This window comes from Mustela lutreola, chromosome 7 (assembly GCF_030435805.1).
Source record: "Mustela lutreola isolate mMusLut2 chromosome 7, mMusLut2.pri, whole genome shotgun sequence".
NCBI lineage: Eukaryota > Metazoa > Chordata > Mammalia > Carnivora > Mustelidae > Mustela > Mustela lutreola.
The window spans coordinates 10283624-10304958 of NC_081296.1; the positions used below are offsets into that span (position 1 = coordinate 10283624).

General features: G+C 51.0%; 1 protein-coding gene across 5 annotated transcripts in view; it reads left to right on the forward strand.

The window, feature by feature from the left end:
- Window positions 1–21335, forward strand: part of NTRK3 (neurotrophic receptor tyrosine kinase 3) — a 381172-nt gene that overhangs the window by 265166 nt on the left and 94671 nt on the right. Inside the window, exons 13-14 of one of the 5 annotated variants that reach the window (XM_059180041.1) lie at window positions 4064–4198; window positions 5725–6131. The exons of 3 other annotated variants lie outside the window; for them this stretch is intronic. In XM_059180041.1, coding sequence (XP_059036024.1) covers window positions 4064–4198; window positions 5725–5843 — 254 coding nt within the window. In that variant the 3' untranslated portion in view covers window positions 5844–6131. Of the gene's footprint in view, window positions 1–4063; window positions 4199–5724; window positions 6132–21335 lie in introns of those variants that run through there. One more of the 5 variants, XM_059180042.1, reaches the window with a different exon arrangement.

The following is a 21335-nucleotide window of genomic DNA, read 5'->3' on the forward strand; positions in this document are numbered from 1 at the left end:
GATACAGTGTCGCTTCGTCCCCCAACAGCAGTGTTGTAAATGGTCTTCAGCACGTCCCTTCATTGGGGCTTTTGTTTCAAAGTGCGATACCCTCTTACCCATGCAATTCAGTTCCTGAATGATTTCTGCTCTTCGAGATAAGTTTGTCCCTTGGATATAGGTCTTAGGCCCCTTCTTTATCACTGTTCACCATGACCAGAGGGAGCATGGGTTTGGTCATGACAGGAGCAGTCAGCAAGGCATGCTGAGATGGCATTCCCTGGTCTCTCACGCACAGCCCATAACCTCACGCTGGCTTCATGTTTATTGCCAAGTTTGAAGGTCCAATGCTAAGGCAAACCATGCAGGTGCCGGAAGTAAGTGGAGAGGTCAGATAGAGGCCAGTAGGGAGCGGTGGAGTGTACGGCAAAGTGGAGAACACATGCTTAGCTAAGCTGAGTGGCCTCCACATTGGTCTAGCTGATCTGTACTGTGCAGAAATAGCTGGCCCAGCATTGCCAGAGCTTTTGGATTTTCAAGGGAAGCTACAAATACAGAAATTTTAAATGTGAAATCTCCCAAACTTTTAAATGTGGCAACTAAGTAAAAAATTTTAAAAAGAAATTGTGCTGAAAAAAGACACCTCCTAGAGCCACATATGGCCTCTAGGTTAGGTTTGCAACCTCAGAATAAAAGAAGAGCTATGAGAATTTTAAGCAACTTGTAAGAGAATTTTAAGCAAGCTAGGTCATGGCCAGCAAGGCTAGGCATTTTAATGTCACCCACCCGGGGCATTGCCACTAGCCTTCTACTGAATCTAATGGCAGGAGAAGAAGGGACTTAGATAGGTAACAATGCAGGAGACAAAGGTACAGAACAAAGTCGTCATAGTCCTATCCCAGGGACTGCTAGGCCTCCTTGGTGACCTTCTTTCCATGACCTTGGAGAGGCCACCACACAAGAAGAAAATGAAGCTAGAGATACCTGTCTGTGAGGAAGCTTCTCTTTCCCATAATATACTCTTTCCTGAGTATAGTGTATTTTACAGAGTGACTGGAGGGGAGGGTGCTGGGGAGAGAGCTCTTCCTGGCGCCATGCTGGGTGTCCCAAGGGGCGTTCTCAGATAGTCCACACTCTTCCTATGGGAGTGACTGTGTTCTGGATAATTGCTCTTCTCTACAAACTCATTCACATCTCTCTTTCACTGGGTTTACTTTTCATCCTTCCTAAGCTGAACTCCCAAAAGTACCACCAAAATGAAGGAGTCAGTGTGCAGGTAGAGTTTGGGTTGCCTTACTTGGAAGGCCCCAATGCAGGCAACAGGTTACTCTAAGGGTGGGGGTGTGTGGCAGGGCCGAGAATGAAGCAGGAAAGGTGAGACCAGGCACCTGCTGGTGGTGGACGGGGGCATGGGAATGTGCCTCTCTCTGGCTAGGGAGGCTGTTAGTGAGGATAGAACACTCCAGCCCTCCACCCAGGCCTTGCAGAGGGAGCCACATATAAAGCCCGATCCCCACCACTTCTGCCTTGACTTCTGTGTCAGCCTCTTCCCCTGGATATAGATTGAATTTGAAAATATGATTGATGGATTGGATATGGATTGATATGAAAATATGGATTTTCAACAAATGGAAGCCATGTTGCAAAGAAGTTCATGATAAGGACTTTGGGGTCAGAGTTTGGTTTAATACCAGACTCTGCCACAAAGTGAACTTGGTTGGTTGGTTGGTTGGTTTTTAAAAATACATGATTACGTCTTCATTTTGCTGTATTTAAAATGGAGTTAATAATAGCAGCCCTTTAAAGATATCGGGGGATGCTGGATTAGCTGTCGGCCATGCCTGGCACTGCCGTTACCTTACATAGGTCTTTGGGCTCGAGGGGCTCAACGATGCATCTGATGATAGGATTGTTACAGTGGGATGTTGGTCGGGGGCTGCCTTCTTCAGTCCATGCCTTCCTGCAGCATAGTTCAGAACATCCCGCCTCTTTTCACCCCTTGGGAAAAATTGGGGAGGCTGTGGATAGAATGCCCCCTGGCTGGGCTGGGGTGCAGACTGGGCTCCTCACCGTCACGTCTGTCCCATTGCCCCCTCCTGCGCTCACTTCCTGGACAAGGATCTGAATTGCCCCGTGTCTCCGGGTCCCTGTGAAGGCCCCCCCTGACCTCAGCGCCAGGACTCCTGTGCATTTCAAACCACTCTTGAGTCTAAAGTGCTCTTCTTACAGCCGACACCATATAAGTGCTAAGCACCAGTGTGATGTAGCAACTCGAAGATGACAAACGAATACATTTGAAGAGGCAATGTCGGAAAATAATCCAGTAGAGCACTGGATTAGTATCAGACCTTTTATCAGGGCCATGACCCAAACCACTCTATGGAGTTAGGTAATAAAATGATCATGTCAGATAGCGAAAGGAAGAAGCAGAGACAGAAAGGGAGGCCTTGAGAACCCCAAGCCGCATGAGGAGTGCAGAGGCAGAAGAGGCTGGGGAGCTCTTGCTGGTGGATGCTGGAAAGCTGGGGGCGCTGGGTTCCTGAGGCCAGCGCGTGGCAGTAGGGACGGGTGAGACTCCAGAGACAGGTGGATGGTTGGGGTCTGCGAGCTGTCAGGAAAATGGACAGGTTTGAAGCTCTTGCCCCGTTTTGTGTTGCACGGCCTTTGGAGCTGGCCCTCCTCTGCTGCAGTGACTCTTGAAGGCCTTGCTTTTGAAGAGTTAACCTGCTTTTGGCCCAGTGGGATCGGTTCCAGTACTTTCCTCTGGTACTGTGGGTGCTCAGGGCCCCTTCCCCCACTGCCTGTCTTCCCAGCTCCCCACCCCTCCCAAAGCAATCTCCAAGTCTCTGGCTCGCTGCTCAGGAAACGATACCTAGACGGTCCCCGAAGACCACGGTCTATTCCGAGTCACGGAGGACCTACAGCAAGCTCTGTGCTGCCTGGCTTTGGGGAGAGCTGTCACCAGATGTAGGAAAAGGTTCAACATGAAGGTCCGGGGGCACAGTGGGGTGGGCCAGGCCTTCTCTGGAGGTGGGTTGGTCCCTCCTCAGCCTTCCCTCCACCCACCTGGGCCTTCCCTGGTCAGTGTCCATGGTGGTCCTGGTCTCTGCTGCCCTCCCCCAAGTGGACGCCGGTTCCTTCCTGCTCCAGGGTTGTTCTGAGCACGAGGGGGAGGAATGGAGGACCTTGGAGCCGTGCCTCCTATGCTATCAGGATTCAGCACTTAGAATCTTGGAAAGTCTCCACCTGGGAAAGAGTTCCAGAGAAAACAAACTTCAGATCCCGGCTAATATGGGAAAAGGCTCATGTTCACGGAGGCAGCTTCAGGGACCTTGGCAGAGGCTTAGGCGGGCTTGGCCCCTGCCTTTAATGGATCCGACATGGACCCTTCCATGGCCCATGATACTGTGAGGCCTCCAAAGGAGATTTCACCATCAGGCTAGAACACGCTGCCTTTCAGAGGAGCTGTAGGCCCTGGGTCTAGTGATCCAACAACGTCTGTTGTTCCAACTGTTTATGCCCTAATTAAGGCAAGAAAGATTTTAAGGCACCAAACTCATCAACCCCCGCCCCGTCTCCTCCTCACTGGCCCTTATCAAACTGTTTTCCTCTTGGAGATGAGCTGAATTTTTTTTTATGGGAGAGAGAAGGGGCCAGAAAGAGGGTCTTGGGACCGGCAGGGTCATCACCCAAGTGACAAGAATCATCCTTCTGGTCCTGAGAATGGCATCCAGAATAGCAGCGTTGGGCACACGTTCAGGGTGCTCCGGGCCAAGAAGGGGGTTGGGGGCAAGCATGTCAGGGAAAGGGTTGGACAGAGTTCGCGGTGATGGCAGATCTTCCCTGACTCCCCAGTTACAGTTCTTGAAGGCTACTGTGTGATGCTCAGAGGACAGTGTTATCTAGATCTTACGCATAAAATAAAGCAAGTGCCCCTACAGGTAGAGTAGTGTGGGCTACAGGAGCAGGGACACCTGGGCTTCCGTTTCAGGCACTGTGCCCACGAAAACTACTTCCCCGTGTTTTTGCACCTGGGGCTCAATACTGACCATTAATTCCCCCCCATGTCTGCCTCTTCTGCCAGGGGTCTTTTCAAACATAGACAATCATGGGATATTAAACTTGAAGGACAATAGAGATCATCTAGTCTCATCAACTCACTATATATATGAGGAACCTGAGGTCCAGAGTGGGGAAGTGTCTTACCCAAGGTCACATGGTGAGTTACCTCCTTTGACGTTTTTGTATGCAGGACAGCCCATCCCCCAACCAATTTTGATTCTTAAGGTTTTTAAGACCTCATGGAGCCTCCGTATGTCCCCAAGCACTGGGGGATGACTAGGTGCCCCCCTGTGATTGCTTCTAAAGCCCCTTAGGTCAGGGAAGCTATGTCATAGGGCCAAGGTGAGGGGTGTGGGAGAAGCAAGAGAGGGACCGTGGCCCAGATGGGAACAGTGGCGTCACGCACCTCCTGGGCAGGCTGCCCAGACCAGCGGCCTGCCTTTCCTCCACCACAGACCCAAGGCAGCCCTCATCCCGGGTTAGCACTGCTTCTCATCCTGAAGCCGAAACCTCTCTCTAAATGTGATGTCAGAGACCAGAAAGCTTCCCTGTCCTCACAGACCTCACCCCGCTCCCTGCAGATGGAGGCCTCCCGATGCCCACGTGACTCAGCTGTGTCTTGATCTGGGAAGGAGGAGGGGAGAGTCTCAGTGCAACCAGCTAGGTCCCTTCCCATCATGTCCCCAACATCCAGCTGCCCACGTGCCCTTCAGATGCCTGCACATAGCTCTCCTGAAGGGATAGGCTTGCTCCCGTCTTGTCTGCACGCACGCGCGCACACGCAAACACACACACACACACACATACACGCTGCACATTATTTTACAGACATTTTTAAAATCCGGGGGTGAGACACCTCCGTCTGGAGATTCGATCAGGAACACCCGCATCTCTGGACACGCTGGCCATCCCAGTTCAGTCCACGGTAGTATGGCTGGACGGAAGCCGGGCTGCCACGCACGTGGCTACCAATTTATTGCTCCAGACCATTTCCGTCCCTTGTTAGACTTGGCATTAGGATACAGCCAGAAGGGCAGCTGTGATTTCCTAAACTGTCCACTGAGCTGGTAAATGGAACCAAAAGCCAACAAGAGAGAGCTGGCAGGCTTGGAAGAATAGCGCTCCGGCCCCCGGGGTGTGGTCAGGGTAGCCTGTAGGATTCTGGCTCCCGGGATTCGAAGTGGCCCTCTCCACTCTCCCTTAACAACGCAGGTTCCGAGAATGCACCCCTCTCACCCTCTGCCCCGCCAGTGACCACAGGGGTCATGCCCCTTCCCCATCTGCCTATACGCTCGTCAGGGGCTCCCCCCAGCTAGATGAGGCCATTCCCGCTCTCCTGTGACAAGCCGCGGCCAAGCCCCCGAATAGTTTGCTCACTTCCTTTCCCCGGTTCAGTGGCGGCTGCTTCAAAACGGTGTTTCCAGTGTCTCTGCCCATGCTTGGTTTTAAGTGAATCCCCCCCCCCCCACCCGCCCCGGCCTCCCCTTCAGCCCACAATTCATTTGGCTGTTTCCGATATGGATCTGTACCCGAATCTCCCGCCCTCCTCCCCGCCCCCCTCCCTTCCAGCTCCCTCTCTGTCTCCCCCTCCTAGTTTTGATCTTCTTTGGGGGAGGGGATTTTGGTTTTTGCTTTATTTTGCTTTTTTCTGTTTTTCTGTTTTTTTGTTTTTGTTTTTTATAGGTTTCAGAGAAATTATGTTGAATCCAATAAGCCTTCCCGGACATTCCAAGCCTCTTAACCATGGCCTCTATGTTGAGGATGTCAGTGTTTATTTCAGCAAAGGACGTCATGGCTTTTAAAAACTCCTTTTAAGCCTCTCTGTTTTGATGTCACCTGGGTGGGCCAGGCCCTCTGAGAGGTGGGAAGCTCTAGGCGCTGTTCTCTTTGGATCCGGGGAACTAAGTAGAAACTGCATGAGCCACCGGTGCCCCTGCGTCCCTTTCAAGCCACCGAGACAGGGGTCGTCCCCCGTCCGTCACTGGCAGGGCTGCCCTGTCCCTCAGTCATCACTGTGCTCCTCTCTCCCCTGGCCTCCGAGGCAGCTCCTGCCGCCATCCTTAGAGCCAATAAAGAGAGTTAAAAACCTGTGCACCAAGAACCATCTTTAAACAAAAAAAAAAAAAAAAAAAAAAAAACCACACACACACACACACTAGCCATTCTCTTGCTTTACCAAAACCACCCAACCACCACGAGAAAGCCTGACGAAGTCCAGCCGTGCTCCGGCCTCACTCACCCTGCTTGGAAGCGTGGGGTCTCCCCGGCTCCCCTGGGATCCCAGGCCGTCCTCTTAGTGACCTCGTCGCCCTGCAGCCTCCCGTGGGGAAGAGCGGCTAAGCGGAGGCAGAGACCACGTGGTGAGAGAGGGGGAGCCAGGCCCGAGCGCTGGCACCAGATTAGGTCTCAGAGGAAAGAATGGAAACCAATCATTTTCTATATATATATAAACATATATATATATATATATATATATATATATATATATATATATATATATACAAAAAAAATTTTTTTTGGTGGAAAAAACCATACTTTTGGGGGACACATTTCCCCACTCCCTTCCTCTTCTCTCTGGAATGGCTCACAGTGAGTGTGATATTAGAAAACTCCTTGGCCCCTAGATCTGCAGTCCCAACAAGCTTGGCCTTGGCCATGAACGGGCCATCCTCCTAGGACCACAAGGGACCGAGGGAGTCAGGGGCCAAGGCCCTTCCGGCTAGTCCCTGATCCCAGGATTGGCTCTCTACCCCCCCCCCCCCCACTTTCACTTACTCTTGACTCTGAGAACTTTCGGAACCCAGTGGAATCGCCATTTCAAGGCCAAGATGAACTGAAGGGGAAGAAAAGGAAAAACGGGCCTCCTCCAGCCCCTCTCATGGCCCCAGTGGAAGTGTTATCCTGTTCTCTGGTCAATATATGTGTTCATTTTGCTTGCTTTGACTCATGCCTTACTCCATGGCCACCCTCTCCCAAAGAGGGGTTTGCTTCTCCCATTTCCAGCTCGATCACTGAGGAGAGGTGCTGGGACGCCTCTTCCCTCCTCCGGTAGGAAGGGCACAGCTGTAGGGCCCGAGCCACGCCCCAGTTTGCTGCCATGTTGGCCGAGGGGATGCTGGGCTTGGCCCAGCTGCTCCCACCTGGGGTGCCTCCGTGGTGAGAAGTCAGCACAGGCCATCCCTTGATGGTGGAGAGCATGAAGCAGCGGGGGTCTCCCACGGGAGCTCTTAGGACACAACGGTGGTGGTTTTTAACCCACTTAAGTTTTGGGGTGGCGACGCACAGCGAAAGACAGTAGATTCTCTCTGGCTTTGGCACATTTCCATGGGAACCAAGCTCCCACTGAAGCTCCTCCTTCCTGGGTCCTTGGGGATGGTGGTTCTTTGTGCCCAGGTTCTTGGCCCGTATCGGGGGTGGCTCCCAGACACTGTAGTGTCCAGAGCAGCGTGTGGGGATTCAGGTTTCTCCAGGGCTTCGAGGTGTGTGTGTATCTAGCCCCTGCCAGCTTCCCGCCGTCCTGCCCGCCCCCCCACTGCTTCGTGTCAGCCTGGTCCCCATCGTGTCCTGCTGACCCTTTGGGCCAGGGCCTCCCCCGGAGTGTGGCTTTAAAGGAGTAAGCTTGAGGATGATGTTTTTTTAATTATTGTAAATCATTACCTCATTTCCAGCCTGCCAGGCTCCATCCATCCCAACATCTTTGAATCTGCCATTTTCTCACCTTGTGCTATGACAATGGGGCGTTGTATTTCCACAGAGACTTATAGGAGTGTTCAGTGTATAGTTTCTTAATAAACACTTTATTTTCTAATGAAATGACTGCATCAGACCTCTTATTTGGCAACTTTGTAAAGAATATTAAAGATACAGAAATTCCCACATTTCTGCCCCCCCACCCCCACTTCTCATTTTACCGATACTCTTCTCAAAGAAGTTTCTTAGCTCAGTCCTTGTTTCCCGAAGTGTTGGCAATCTGTTGCATGGGTTGCTCCCACTGAGACTCCTCCCAGTAGGTCAAGTCCACCTAGTGAAGCCTTTCCTCATTTTATCGAGGAAGAATCAGAGGCACAGAGAGGTTGAAGGGTTCACCCAGGGTCACACAGCACAAGAGGTGGATGCAAGATTCCAGCCTGACTCCTCCAGGCGCTGCTCAGGCCACTGAGACCCTCGACTCCTTGGTGGCTGGGGGACGGTTCTGTTGTCTGGGCGGCTAAGGCTTACCACGGTGCTTTCTTCCGAGCCGATCTGTAAGAGGTTTGCGAGTAGACCCAAGAGATCCTTGCACCAGCAGGTCACTTGGGTTCTCCCCCGGATGGAGCAGTTTTATAACTTCCCTGGATCTTGAGGGCGTGACCTTGCCCAGAGGAGGACGGGGCGCTGGGCTTGTAGGCCAGTCTGCTGATCCCTCAGGGACACCCCATGCACCCAGCCGCACACTCACAATCTCAGCCAGGCCAGACTGTCCACCAGGTCTCACGGGGGCTACCCGGAGCGGGAGGCAGAGGTGGGGTCCTCCTGAGAGCAGCCCGTGTAAGTGAGCCGGGCTCGGCTGTCTGCCCTGGGCCCCTGGCCCTGACCCAGCAGGAGTGGCAGCCATGCCTGTAACTTACAAGATCTTCCTTTGGAGACGAGGGGACTCTGTGTGCAGGGTGTCCAGAGCGGGAGTGGAGGACAGGGGCGAAGGACGATTGGCAGGATTGGAACTTTCGCCAGGCCTCAGCAGGCTTTGTGGGAGCTTGTTGGCTCAGCAGGGTTGCCTTGGGGGCTGCTTTTTCTCCTGACCCTCCTTGACTTAACCTATTTAAATTGAGTTCAAGCTGGGCCTCCCCTCCCCCCTGCCCCGCCCCCAACCTCACTCCAAAGGGAAGTTCCTCTTCTCTAGAATGGCCTGGGTAGGGCCTTGCCCCAGTTCTGCACTTTCCTGTTCTGTGTGGTTCCAGGGCTGGACCTGGAGTGCCCCAAGGGATAGGAGGATCTTTGGGACCATGGGAAGAGCTTTCATTTTTAGTAAGAGATTTGAGCGTTGCTTTGTTCAAATGCATGGAGCCTCTGATGCAGGAGAGAAGAGGGGATGGACAGAAATGGCCCCTGAAGAGAGGGGAGGGACAGCACCCAGCTCGGGGGAGGGGCACGTAACAGCCCTGGGAAGGGAACGCTGTTTCAACGCAAGAGGAGGCAAGAGGCAAGCTGGGGGGTTAGAGGTTTGGGGGCAAGAAAGGGGAGGAGGGTTTTCTGGTGGTTTCTGTTATGCCTGTGAAGTGCCAGGCCAGGCCTCATGCTGTGAGTGACGTCTGAGGAGAGCTGAGGAGGCCTGTGGTGCCCAGTGGAGGAGAGGAGGCCTAGTGGCCGAGACGGGGCCTGGTGGCCGGTGGTGCACGGAGCGTTGTCAGGCAGAACGAGGACCAGCCAAGAAGGGAGAGCGGGGTTCAGTGTCCAGGACCCCGTTTTCCCTGCTCGGCTCTGAAATCCCAGGCACTTACCCCAACATTAGAGCCTCTGGGGTCATTAGAGCAGGCATGGGGCCGACCCCGAGTGTAGAACTCGGCCCAGAAGGGCGCTGGCTTGGCCTGGCTTCGTGCAGGGAGGCTCAGGGAGCAGCAAGACCTTCTGGGTTTGGCATCTCACCTAGAGGATTTCACAGGGCTTTTCTTGGGCTCCAGTGGGCAGTGTGGTCCTGCCGTCCAGATCTGCGGCTGACGCAGGCTGTGAGTGCAGGGTGCTCGCCGGGTGCTTCTCTGGGTCTAAATTCTCGAGGGGGCGACTGAGGAACACTGGTTTTGAATCCTATTCTCGGGAGCCTGGAGAGCGGGAAGCCTGTTCTGTGCTTAGAGACAGTAGTGAAAACAGGAGTAGGGCCTCCCGGGGGCGTGCTCTTGAGAGAACTACTGGAGTCTTTCGTGAGGGTTACATGGCCAGATCCTGGAACTGGTTACTGAGCGCCGAAGAGTGGGGCCCACCCGTGGAACGCATTATTAGGTCACTGAGGCAGAGCGGCTTGGACCTCAGGCACGTCTGACCCAGGAGGAGGCTGAGACCCAGAGAGGTCAGGAAAGAACCCTGGTTGTCCCAGCTGGGGACACATGAGGTCTCCCCAACTGCCGTGAGGTCTTCCGCTTCTTGAAGCCTGCAGTCCTGGGACCAGCACAGCCGTGCTCTTCCCCCAGCCCTCCTGAGGTGAACTCGTCTTTTGGGGTTCTCGCCCCGTCCCATCTAGCCTGGATGGGGAGATGCCTTCCTGAACCTCCCTCGGGAAGCACCCAAACAGGGTGATTTTTAAAGACTCCCTGGAAAAGAATGCCTGCAGTGTTTGCGTTCCTCGCCCAAGCTAGCGTTCCGTGACCCCGCACACCAGAGGGGGTGGTGGGTCTTCGGCCCAAGATTAATCACGTAGCTTGCAGGCGGCGAGACGGCCAAGCGGACGATGGTGGTGTCTTTGGTCTCGGGGAGGCCTTGCCAAGTGGGAGCAGCTTCAGGCAGAAGGGTCGGGGGAGGAAGGCAGCCCCTTGCCTGACTCCCCCGCCCCCATTCGAAGTTTCTAGTCCCGTTGGGAAGCCCTCCTGGGGTGTTGAAGCTCAGCCACGCGCTTCTCACCCAAGAAGAGAGCAGAGGCCAAGCATGTTCCCTGTGGACGCCAAGAAGCAGGCTGCCGGGCTGCCCTGGCTCTTCCCTCCGGTGCAGGACTCCCTCCTGCAGCCGAGCTTCCAGAAGCCGTGTCCTCACCGTCACCTCCCAGCGCAGGTGTGACCTCCGCACAGGAGTGACGGGCCCGGGATGCCTGGGTCAGCTGGGCCGGCTCCTGCGGGTCAGGCCCGGGCACGAACGGACACGGCAGCGAGGGGCAGGAGAAGGTTCGAGGCCGCAGAGGCAGGGGCAGGCGCGGGCAGATCGGGACAGGAGGCCTTTGTTGCTGTGTTGCTTTCTGAGCTACACCAGACAGGATTAGGCAGAGGGCCTTTGTTTTTCTGTGTTCAGGGACTCTGAGCTCTGGCTCGACTCATGTGTTGCTGCCAGAGCAGTTCTAGAAAGGAGAGAGAAATGAGGTAAAGTGGCGGGAGGTGCTGCTGGCCGCTCTGGGGCTCCCCTGGGAAGGGCAGGAATGGGGTGGGGGAATCTCCTGAGTGTGACAGTGGGGGAGGTGACGGGGCCATGGGAAGCAGGGGAAGGACAGAGCCTGGTTTGCAGCCAGATTGTCTGGGAGGCCTGGCCCCCCTACCACACACCCCACCCTGCTCTCCCATGCCCTCCTCTTCCCCATCTTCAGTGGGGCTGGTGTGGACAAAGCTGCCGCAGGCACCAGTGGCCTGAGTGGCTTTTGCTCTGCACTTTGCCGTTAGAAATCCTGTGTGCACCCCCGCACTACCCTCTCCCCAAAAAACCTCAGCCTGGAGTTGACGTATCTCTCTCAGAGCTCAGTAGGACTCCCTATGCAGCCCTGCTTGAACCTGAAGGTACTTGAAGGAGATGTGCTGGTGAGAGATAAGGTCCCTTGCCTACTTTTTGGTGGTGGTGGTGGGGGGGGGAGTCCAAAAATGCCATCAGGATTCTGAAATCCATTTGGGCAGGACTTCGATCCCAGTTCCTCCTCTCGGTGGGTGACATTTCCATGACGTGTCTGACCCCAGGGTCCCCTTGGAGTTAATTCTCCCCTGCTGGCTCGGAGAGGTTGCTGCATGGTGAGGAGGTCTACGGCCTCTCTGCACTTCGGGCCCCGTCCATCAGGACACGTCCCCTCCTGTCACGAGGCATCTGGGTGTGCGCCTCAGAGGGCTGGATCTTTCCCCACAGTGCTGGGCCTGCAGGGGTGGGGGAGGGTGCGGCTCAAATGTTCTGTGTGTTCTGGGGCGGGAGACAGTGAGAATGGAGGACAAGGACGCAGCATTGGGGCTGGCCTTGGACAAGGCCCGCTGGCCGCCCTGGAGGAGGAAGCAGCAGGTGAGAACCTCAGAAGGGCACCGAGGATGCTGCTGGCTCCGGTTCTGTGTCAGAGGCCTCCGGCCCGGGGCATGACCCAGTCCACGTGGGCCCACTTTGGGAAGGCGTCTGGAACTATGTGGGGTAGAGGGAAGAAGCAGGATTATGCAGTTCTGAGAGAGGAGCCAGAGCTGTAGAGAGGTCCGGGCTGAGGGCTTTGGGGACACGCCTCAAGTCTCAGGAACAGGAGACTCACAAGCTCCCTGCACAGCCCTGGGCTTCTCGGGGTCGCAGTTTCCCCCACACCCCTCTGCAAACAGGAGCTTCAAGAGGTCTCTCGGATGTAGAGGAATCGAACTGTGGCTTAGCGAGGGGAGAGAGGGGGCTCGGGGCATAATAGGAGCAGAGCCTGGCTTTTCTGAGAGGCCAAGATGCTGAGCCGTTCCCCCCGGACCCCGGTCCGAGCAGCGTCAAGCGATGTGTGAGGGCTTGGAGGGAGGGTCACCCCCCGCCCCTCGGGGACCGAGGAGCCAGGCTGCCCAAGGCAGGAGTCCCCGGATCACGCTCCCTGGTCTGTGGCTTCCTCAGAGTCTGGGGCGGGAGGGCCGAGCATCAGGTCAGCGCAGATAAATGCCCCCGCCAAGCCTGACTTTGGTAAGTGACACTGATGGCCTTGGTGGCTGGTAGTGACACCCTGCTTGCCTTTGTGGCCCTCTTTCCTCTCAGCTCCTGCTGCCCACGAGCTGTCCCCACGGCAGCAACACGAAAGCCCGCTTCTGCCTTTGGGGACCTCGCCGGAGTGATTGACCTGTTTCCCTTAAAAAGACGCAGGCGTCCTCCCTTTGTCCCCGCATTCATCCTGCCGTGAGCAGGGCAGGGACCTGTCCCCGGGAAAGCGATTTATTTCACTGCTGTTGGGGACACGTCTGGGTGATAGTTCTGTTACAGAGAAACGCCGCCTCCTTTTACTCTGGAGCTCCCCCGGGTTTTTGGTCTCTTTCGGTGCTTGCGACATTGCTTTGCAACACAGCGTTCTTACTCTGCAAGGCTTGCAGCAGCCCTTGGCCAAAGGTCATGCTGTGTGACTCCCAAACTGGGGTCTCAGGGAAAGAGCGGGCGGGGGGGGGGGGGCTGGGGGAAGGGGTCGCGGGTGCTCTCAGAGGAAGGACATCTGTCTCCGATCCCTGATGTGGCTCAAAGCAGCTGCATGGGCTTGGCGAGGTAGTTACCTCCCACGGCCAGGTTCTTGAGGGTGTGGGGAACACAGGATGCGGAGAGCCCTTGAGTTTGAAGTTAGGAGGGTTGAGGTCCTCAACTACAGGAGACCTCTGGACCTACAAGAGTTCTGTCACTCGTAGTCTTTATCAGCACTGGCTGGCCGAGCAGTCCCCAAGTCCTCAAGTCTGTGTCCCATAGGACAAACGTAGGTGCTGCTCCCAGGCCCTCCTTCAAATAGTCTCAGGGAGAAGGAAAACTCCAGAAGGCAGGCTGAAGCCAGCCTCCCTATTCTGTGGACACCAAAGCGTCAGCCTTCTCCTGCTGTTAGTTCTGAGAGAAAGCTCACATGACAGAGAGCCTGAGGGGAAATCTCACAGCATGTTTTGTCACGAGCCTCCATCTCTGCGAGCTCCGTCTGGTCAGGAGGACACAGCCAGGGTCCGTGACTCTATCTGGGGGCTGTGGCTTGGGAGCGAAGCCCTTCCCTTCAGAGGGAGCCAGATGCCACGCCGGCCAGTGAGGGCTTGATTCCGTTCTTTCCCACAGTCAGTGGGGAGCAGAGGAGGCATCACAAATATAGAATGCATTCTGAGAACGTCTTTCCTGGGAGAATTTAAATTCCGAGTCCCTGTTCGAATGACTCATAGAATCCTTCCATCGCTATGCCTGTTGGTTTGGCAACTCTGCTACCATAACAGGCGATGGCCCCACGTTCCCCTGGTACCAAATGGCCAGTCTGGTCCATATGAAGACCGGAGTGACCCCACGGTGCATGTTCAGGATGGCGTTTTTGGCCACCTTAGTGTTTCCAGTGGATCAACCGCTTGACCAAATATTGTCTCACACGAACTGATCCATTTTCTGGGCAAAGCTTCAGTTTCTGCAATGTGACTCTCTTAATTTGAGTCCTCAACGTGCAGAGAAACTTTTCTTCCCACTGCGGTTATTACATAAATGATGTTGTCAAGATTGACATTGACATTGGTTGCGACAGTGCTTCCCTCGAGTCTCAGGAGATGTTAAGAGCCCATCCAATAACTTTGGAGAATGTTGCACGGAATAGCCAGTCTCTTATAGATTCACAGTACGTGTTAGGATACTAAAGGCTCTGAGAAGTCCTGCTTTAAGCAAACCGTTTTATCCCACCACTTTCCCAATCTAATTAAACACAGAATGCTCTTCACTTAATACCTATCCGGAGAATGACACACACACTCTTTAGGTAACACTGGGTTATCGGGTGGTCAGAATTTTTTTTTTTTAATAGAATGAAGCAGGATATTAACCAACTGCTGACCTTCTATCACAATGAACGAGCACACCCCAACACTTTTGCCCAACAGGCTCAGTCGCTACTTCTGCCCTCTGCCTGGCAAAGAGACAGACATGATTCTGAGAGTGGTGGGCAGGTACTCTTGTGAAGGCAGGAAACCTTCAGTGTAGTATCTCCGAAGAAAATGGTAAGTCATCTCATGTAAGAGTGTAAGACTTCAGCACTAAAGCTGGCCACCCTCGCAGGCTGGTGAAGGACACCTCAGCTAGTGTTAGGACACAGCCATGAAGACCGGGAGCCCAGCCTCGGCACCTCTAGTAGCAGAATGGCTTGGGGTAAGTTACTTTTCCTTGTTCCACATTTGTTTCTGAGCTTGCTAACCCTCCGATACAAAGACTCTACCTAGACAGGTGCCCCAGATGCAACATCGCCATGAATCACTATTGTCTCCTGGTGGGGGACACCTTTTGGTTCTTGGGTCCATCTCTCTCTGCCGAGTGTCCTGGTGTAATCACATGGGCAGAGCGCCTTTGCCCCCTCCTGAGATGCTGGGGGGCTTGAAGTCAAGTGAAGGGAAGTAGGAAAGCGATGGGTGCCACTTCCTGTGAGGGTTGGTGGATTTCTCTGGCTGAGCAAGGAAGCAGATGCTTGGGGGTTAACAGACCCTCTCTGTCACAGTTGGACAGGGCCAAGCGGGAGTTCTCGGCAAGATTTTCCGACTTTGATCTCAAGAAGGCAGCTCTGCCTAACAAATAGTCTGAAATGTCAAAGAATAAATGTTAAAGCTTGAGGGGTCGTTCTCTGGGGAGTTGCCTGGGCTGGCTAGGGAGGGAGAGAGGGACACAGCAGAATCCTTCACATAAAGATTCTGACTTGGTTTTGTGATATTTAAGAAAAAAGAAAACTCTGAATTATTTATAGCACAGAAGAGGGAAGCAGGCTATAGAGAAGTGTCCAGGCGTAAGATGGTAGTTCACGTTCCTTTATGTAAATGCCCCAGCCTTGAACTGGTGAAACTTTTCTCGTTGGTGACATGCCGTTGACCTCTCCTTGAATTATGTATTGTTGTTGTTACAACTATGATTATTTTATTCATTAAGAAAACTCAAGTCCTTGGACATGGGAGTTGGGGGGAGGCAACTTCTAGAAAGGGTTGGTGCAGAAAGCAGGAGTTATCTCTTCCTCTTGAAGGATCTCCAGTACATCCTTCCCCATTCCCTTCCACTCCCACCGGGTTGTATACGGCTCCCAGATGGGTGCGAAACATGGTGGTTTTGGCCTGGCCACCAGTTGGCCACGTTGATATTATTTCAACATGGCGGGCACTGTCTCTCCGTTATTCCACTTGAAAAATGGAGGCAACTGTCCTATGCCTCTTCTGGGTATGCTGGGCCAGCGAATGATGCCCTGTGTTCAGAACACCTCGTGCCTGGGTGGGAGTGGAGGGGAGAGAAAATAATATCCGTGTTACACGGCAGAGGGGGAGGGAGGGCCAGGGAAGAAAGGAAGTAAAGAAATTTATAAAAGGAAAATCAGAAGTGACGGAAAGATTGGTGTTAAATCTGGAAGGAATGAGGTCTTTCATCTGTTTCTTTTGGACAGTGATGTTGTTTAGACGTTTTTTTAAAAAAAGGCTGCTTGTTGCTAATCACATCCTGATTCTATAGCCTGGGTAATTGAAATCTACTGATAATCTCAGAATTGCAGTTAAATTAAAAATGACAAGCTTCGGATGCTTTCCCTTCTCTCGCCACAAATAACACAAGTGTGCTCTCAGTGCCTGTACCTCTAATTGTTTTTGCACACCCCGGACCCTCTTGGGGATGCAAATGAATGGAACCAATTTTGTGAGGTTGGGGAAGTGGAGATGAAGCTAGTCCAAGTGCAAACGGGGTCATCAGTATGCCTCCCAACAAGCAATATGGTGTTTACCACGTATTGCTTTTATTGAAATTAATAATACTTTTGCCATTTTTCTAGATTTTTTTATCCACCTAGAAGAACCTAGAGAACATTTTGCACCTAAAATGTCACAGTGACACTCCCGTTATAAAACTCTGAAAATGTGCTTATTTTTATACTCGGTGACTTATTCTACCTCTCAGAAAGGTCTTCCAAATATTTTTCCTCCACTGCCCACTTTTCAGTGATGTAGGAGTGTGACCCACATCGCTGCACTGGGGCAGTGGTTCTCAGGCTTTTTGGTCTCAGGATCCCTCACAAATTATGATGACCCCAAAGAGCTTTTGTTTATGTGGGTTCTATCCATTTTTGTTATTGCAGGTGAAATCAGAACTGAGAAAGATTTAGGAACACAAGCGCGGGTACACACACACACACACACACACACACACTCTAGTTAGCCATCAGACGATGTCATCACATGGCAGGAAGCCACTGGAAACACTCCACGCATACCTGTGAGAGAATGAGGGTGAAAATATGCCAAGACCATCTTGGTAGACCTTAGTAGACCTTAGACCTTCCCAGGGAAATAGCTTTGACACATGACTCTCCTGGTAGGGTCTTGGGGCCACTGGGCATGTCTGGGCCACATTTTGAGCCATGCTGCTGTAGGGAAACTGAGGCACAAGCAGATGCTCAAATCAGAATCGCATTGGTGTCAGTGAATGATACCAGTCATGCAATTTGCTCCAAGGGTAAGGCTACCATCCGAACCCCAGGTCCTCATGCAGATACCACAAGAATGGTATAGTTCTAGGGCTGTGGTAAATACACAAGGACTTCCTCCGCTATGAAGAACGCTCAACAGTGGACATTTGCTTGCTCTGGAGAAGGAGCATGGGCTTGCTCTAGCAGTCAGCACTCTTGGCTGATTGAAGAGATTCATCATGAAGAGAGTTTGCAAAATCCCGCTGGTGAAAGAGAGTGGAACGGGTGGTGTGGGGATGGAGGGAATTTACAGTCAGCACCTCGCAGGCCAGAAGTCCCATCATGTGCATTCTAGCCGTACTGGTGTATCACATCTGGATCTGTCTAAGGAACATCTGGGGCTTGGGAGTGTTCTATAACGTCGCATAGGTGTGTCTGTTTAAGTTTAAAGACCCTGGCCCCTCCTGCACCCTCCTGACCTGGGCACTTTTTGTAGAGGAAGATTGGACTATGAAGAATATAATGCCTTAGGGAACTTTGGACTCTGTGCACACATCTGGCAGCTCCCTGGAGTTGTGGAGGTCTGGGTGCGTGGCACTCTTCTTCCTCTGTCTCCTGTCACTTTTACCTTCATGCCCCAGATTTATCACGTCTACCCCAGGAATCAAGAACTGCTCTTAGCTTGTTCTGAGAACCTCTTTGGCACCAGGACGTCACAGTCCTCTGCAGGAGAAATGGGTCTTTCAAGAGTGCTTCTGAGATCGTGAACAGCAGTGGTGGTTCATTGATTTGCCATTCAAACGTTGACCTGAAAGTCCTATTTCCTGCCTTCAAGAGCTTCCCAGTCTAGTCCATTGGTTCTCAACCAGTGGTGACTTGTTCCCCAGGGGATATGGGTGAGGACATTTTTGATTGGTAGAGCCCCTGGAACAAAGATATGACCCAAATGTCGATGGTGCCAAGGCAGAGAAACCCAGTCTACCTCAGAATTTCTCAGCAAGACAACCCTTCACCCACCTTCACACCACGTGCAGACTTCTCTATTGGTCTACTCTCCTCCAAAGGGTGTGCTGCCCTGCAGGCATGTACACTGTGAAGCCCGGGAGTTGGCCAAGGGGCTGGCTGCTGTTTAGGGCAGACGGGAGTGTGAGTGTCGCATGGTGCAGGCTGGGTGTGCACGTGTATGTGTGCAAGGCCCCGTTGGCTGTGGGAAAGCGAAGGGGAGCAGACTGGGGCCAACTCTTGGGCACTATGTGTCCCAGCTCACAACTCCAAGGAGTCTGAGACACCTGAATTCTCACCTGGCCCTCGAGCTCATTCTAAAAATATATTTAACAGGGTAGGAGGATAGGAGGTACTCCATTTCACAGTGTGTTAGCTTGATTTATAACTTTCAAATATTCAGACGTGTGAGATACCGACTTCCAGTAATTCTGTGGTTCCTGGTCCAGCAAATGTGAGGGGCAGGCCTGGTGCAGACTAGCGAGTCATTATGAAGCAGTACGTTGGAATTAGGCACGGGGTACGCAGAGAGGAAGGATGCCTAGTTTTCAAATGTAGTTCTTAAAAATACTGAATCATGACATCTGTTTGCAGCTGTGGAAGTAAGTAGAAATGGCAGTTCAAGGAAACCCACAATTAGGGTGATCAGTTGAGACTTTACACTGTTGTGTTGTTTAAAGAGATGTCCCTCTGTCGGAGCCTTAGGAAGCCCGATCTCATTGGATGCATGGTCTTCTTGCAGAGAGGCAACCGTGGGCTGCTCCAGGCAGGCCTTCTTCCTGCTGGGCCATCTCCATGCTGGGGCAGCACTCGTGCAGTGTCAAGCCCTTGTCAGGTTGCCATGGAGACCAATCTCGAGGCCCTCAACATTGATTAGTATTTATTGGGGATCTACAGTTTTCTGGATGTTGTGACCAGCACTGTGCAGGAGAGAGGGAGAAGGGTGGCTCCCTCTCCTCCCCCACTATGGATGATGGAGAGGGCATCGTTCTGTCACCGAGAGGTGAAGACCCAGGAGAAATTGAATGGGAAGGGTGTATTGTTTTCCTTCTAATAACATTGCTGTTTTTTTCTGATTACAAAAGTAATTTATATTCACAGTAGAAAATTTGTTGAAATATAGAAAAGCACACAAACACATAAATTATCCACCATCCCATCACCCAGAGACAACACTGTTAACATTTTAGCTTTCTGCCTTCTAATCTTTTTTATGTACTTATTTAATTATTTAACAGAATCAAATCATGCAGTGTGCATGCGCGCACACACCCTACGTGCCACTTCCTTTCTTTTATAAGATTGCATGTGCCATTTAAACAATATTTTGCAATATTAAAATTTTGCATAGGTTATTTCACATGGTTCCACACACACACACACACACACACACACACACACACACAGGTACATGAATATTCATAACAGCATTTATCAAAATATCCAAAAGGTAGAAAGAACCCAAATCCCTCTCCCTTGACAGATAGATAAATAAAACATGGTATATACGTAGAGTGGAATATTACTCAGCAATAAAAAGGAAGGAAGTACCCATCATACAGGCTACAACATTAACAAACTTCACAAACACTGTGTTAAGGGAAAGAAGCAAGACTCAAAAGGCCCCATTTTGTATGTTGCATTTGTATGAAATCTAGAAGGGGCAAATCTATAGAGACAAAGAGTAGGTTAGTGGTTGTGTCCGCCTGGGTTGGGGATGGAGAGTGACTGTAAATGGCCCCAAGAGATCTTATCGGGGTGATGAAAATTTTCTAAAGCTGGATTATGTTGGTAGTTGTGCCATTTGGTAGATAAACTAAAAATCGTTGAATTGTGCATTAAAGGGGGTGAATTCGGGGCTCTTGGTTGGCTCAGTCAGTGGAGCATGTGACTTTTGATCTCGGGTTTGTAAGTTTGAACCCTACATTGGGTATTGGGATAACTTAAAAAGATAAACATCTTTAAAAATAGAATAAAATAAAATGGGTGAATTTTATAGGAGGCAAATAATACCTCAATACAGTTTATATATATAATATAGTAGATACATATGTGAAACAAAATATCTGTAAATATGTCATATAAAATAAATGTAGATAGCATATTTATGTAAAATAAAGTTTATATATTGATAGCCTCTATATCAATAGTAATTGATACATGTATCAATAACATGTATTAATATATTGATATACAATAATATATATATATTGATGCATAATATTGAGGTAGAGGACATCTCTCTCTATAGACAAACTTTCTTTTACCTAAATATACTGTATGTATTTATTTTGTATATTATGTACTTCTATACATTTTATTTTACATATGTATTTACTATGTTATATATATATATAAGCTTTATTGGGGGTATTATTACACACATATTGAGGTGTTAATAACATGTATTGATTTATGAATATAAATTTATATGTCAATAATATTGAGATAAATAATACATGTATCTCAGTATCGAGGTAATTAATACCTCAATAATGTTTATATGTATAAACATATATATATTATATGCGTGTATATCAGGACCTACTTATGTATCTATCTAGATAGTGAGAATTCTCCTTCCTACACCTGTCTGTCGTCTGTAGGCTCTTTCTACTACTGCCATCACCACAGTGGAAACCACCATTAGAGCGTGTCCTTACCGATTACATATGAACAGATGTATATAAGCAACGATGAAACACATTCTTGTTTGTCCTTGTTTGCAATATATCATACATCCTATGCCACACTTTTTAGTATCCCCCTCTAGTTTCTGGATGCTCTTAGAGAACTTACTCCTTCTTTTTTGGGAAATAAGTACTATTCCATTGTATTGGTATATTCAAATTTATTTAATTTCTTCACAATATTTTTTCATGTTTCTTCTGTGGTTTGAACCTAAGTACATGAACGAGAGATATGATTGACTCTAAGTATCATATTAATATAGGGCCAGATACTCCCCTTGCCTAGCTGGTCTGTCTGTTTCGTGTATATAACCTATATGGGGATAGACCAACATGTACTGTCCATGGTAATATATGAGAATGGGGGTCCCTACAACCTCAATAAATAGAGGATCATGGCATGGATTTTAACAGATGGATTGTATTTCCCCTTGTGGATAAACCGTATTTCCTTCTTTTGCCCTCTGTGTTTGGAAACTTGAACTATTTTGTGATTCAGTTCTTATGAAAACCAGACCAGGTATTTCAGAACTTTCGGTAGCTAGGCTGAGTGAGAAGGACGGGATGGGCTCTGGCAGCCCCCATCAGGG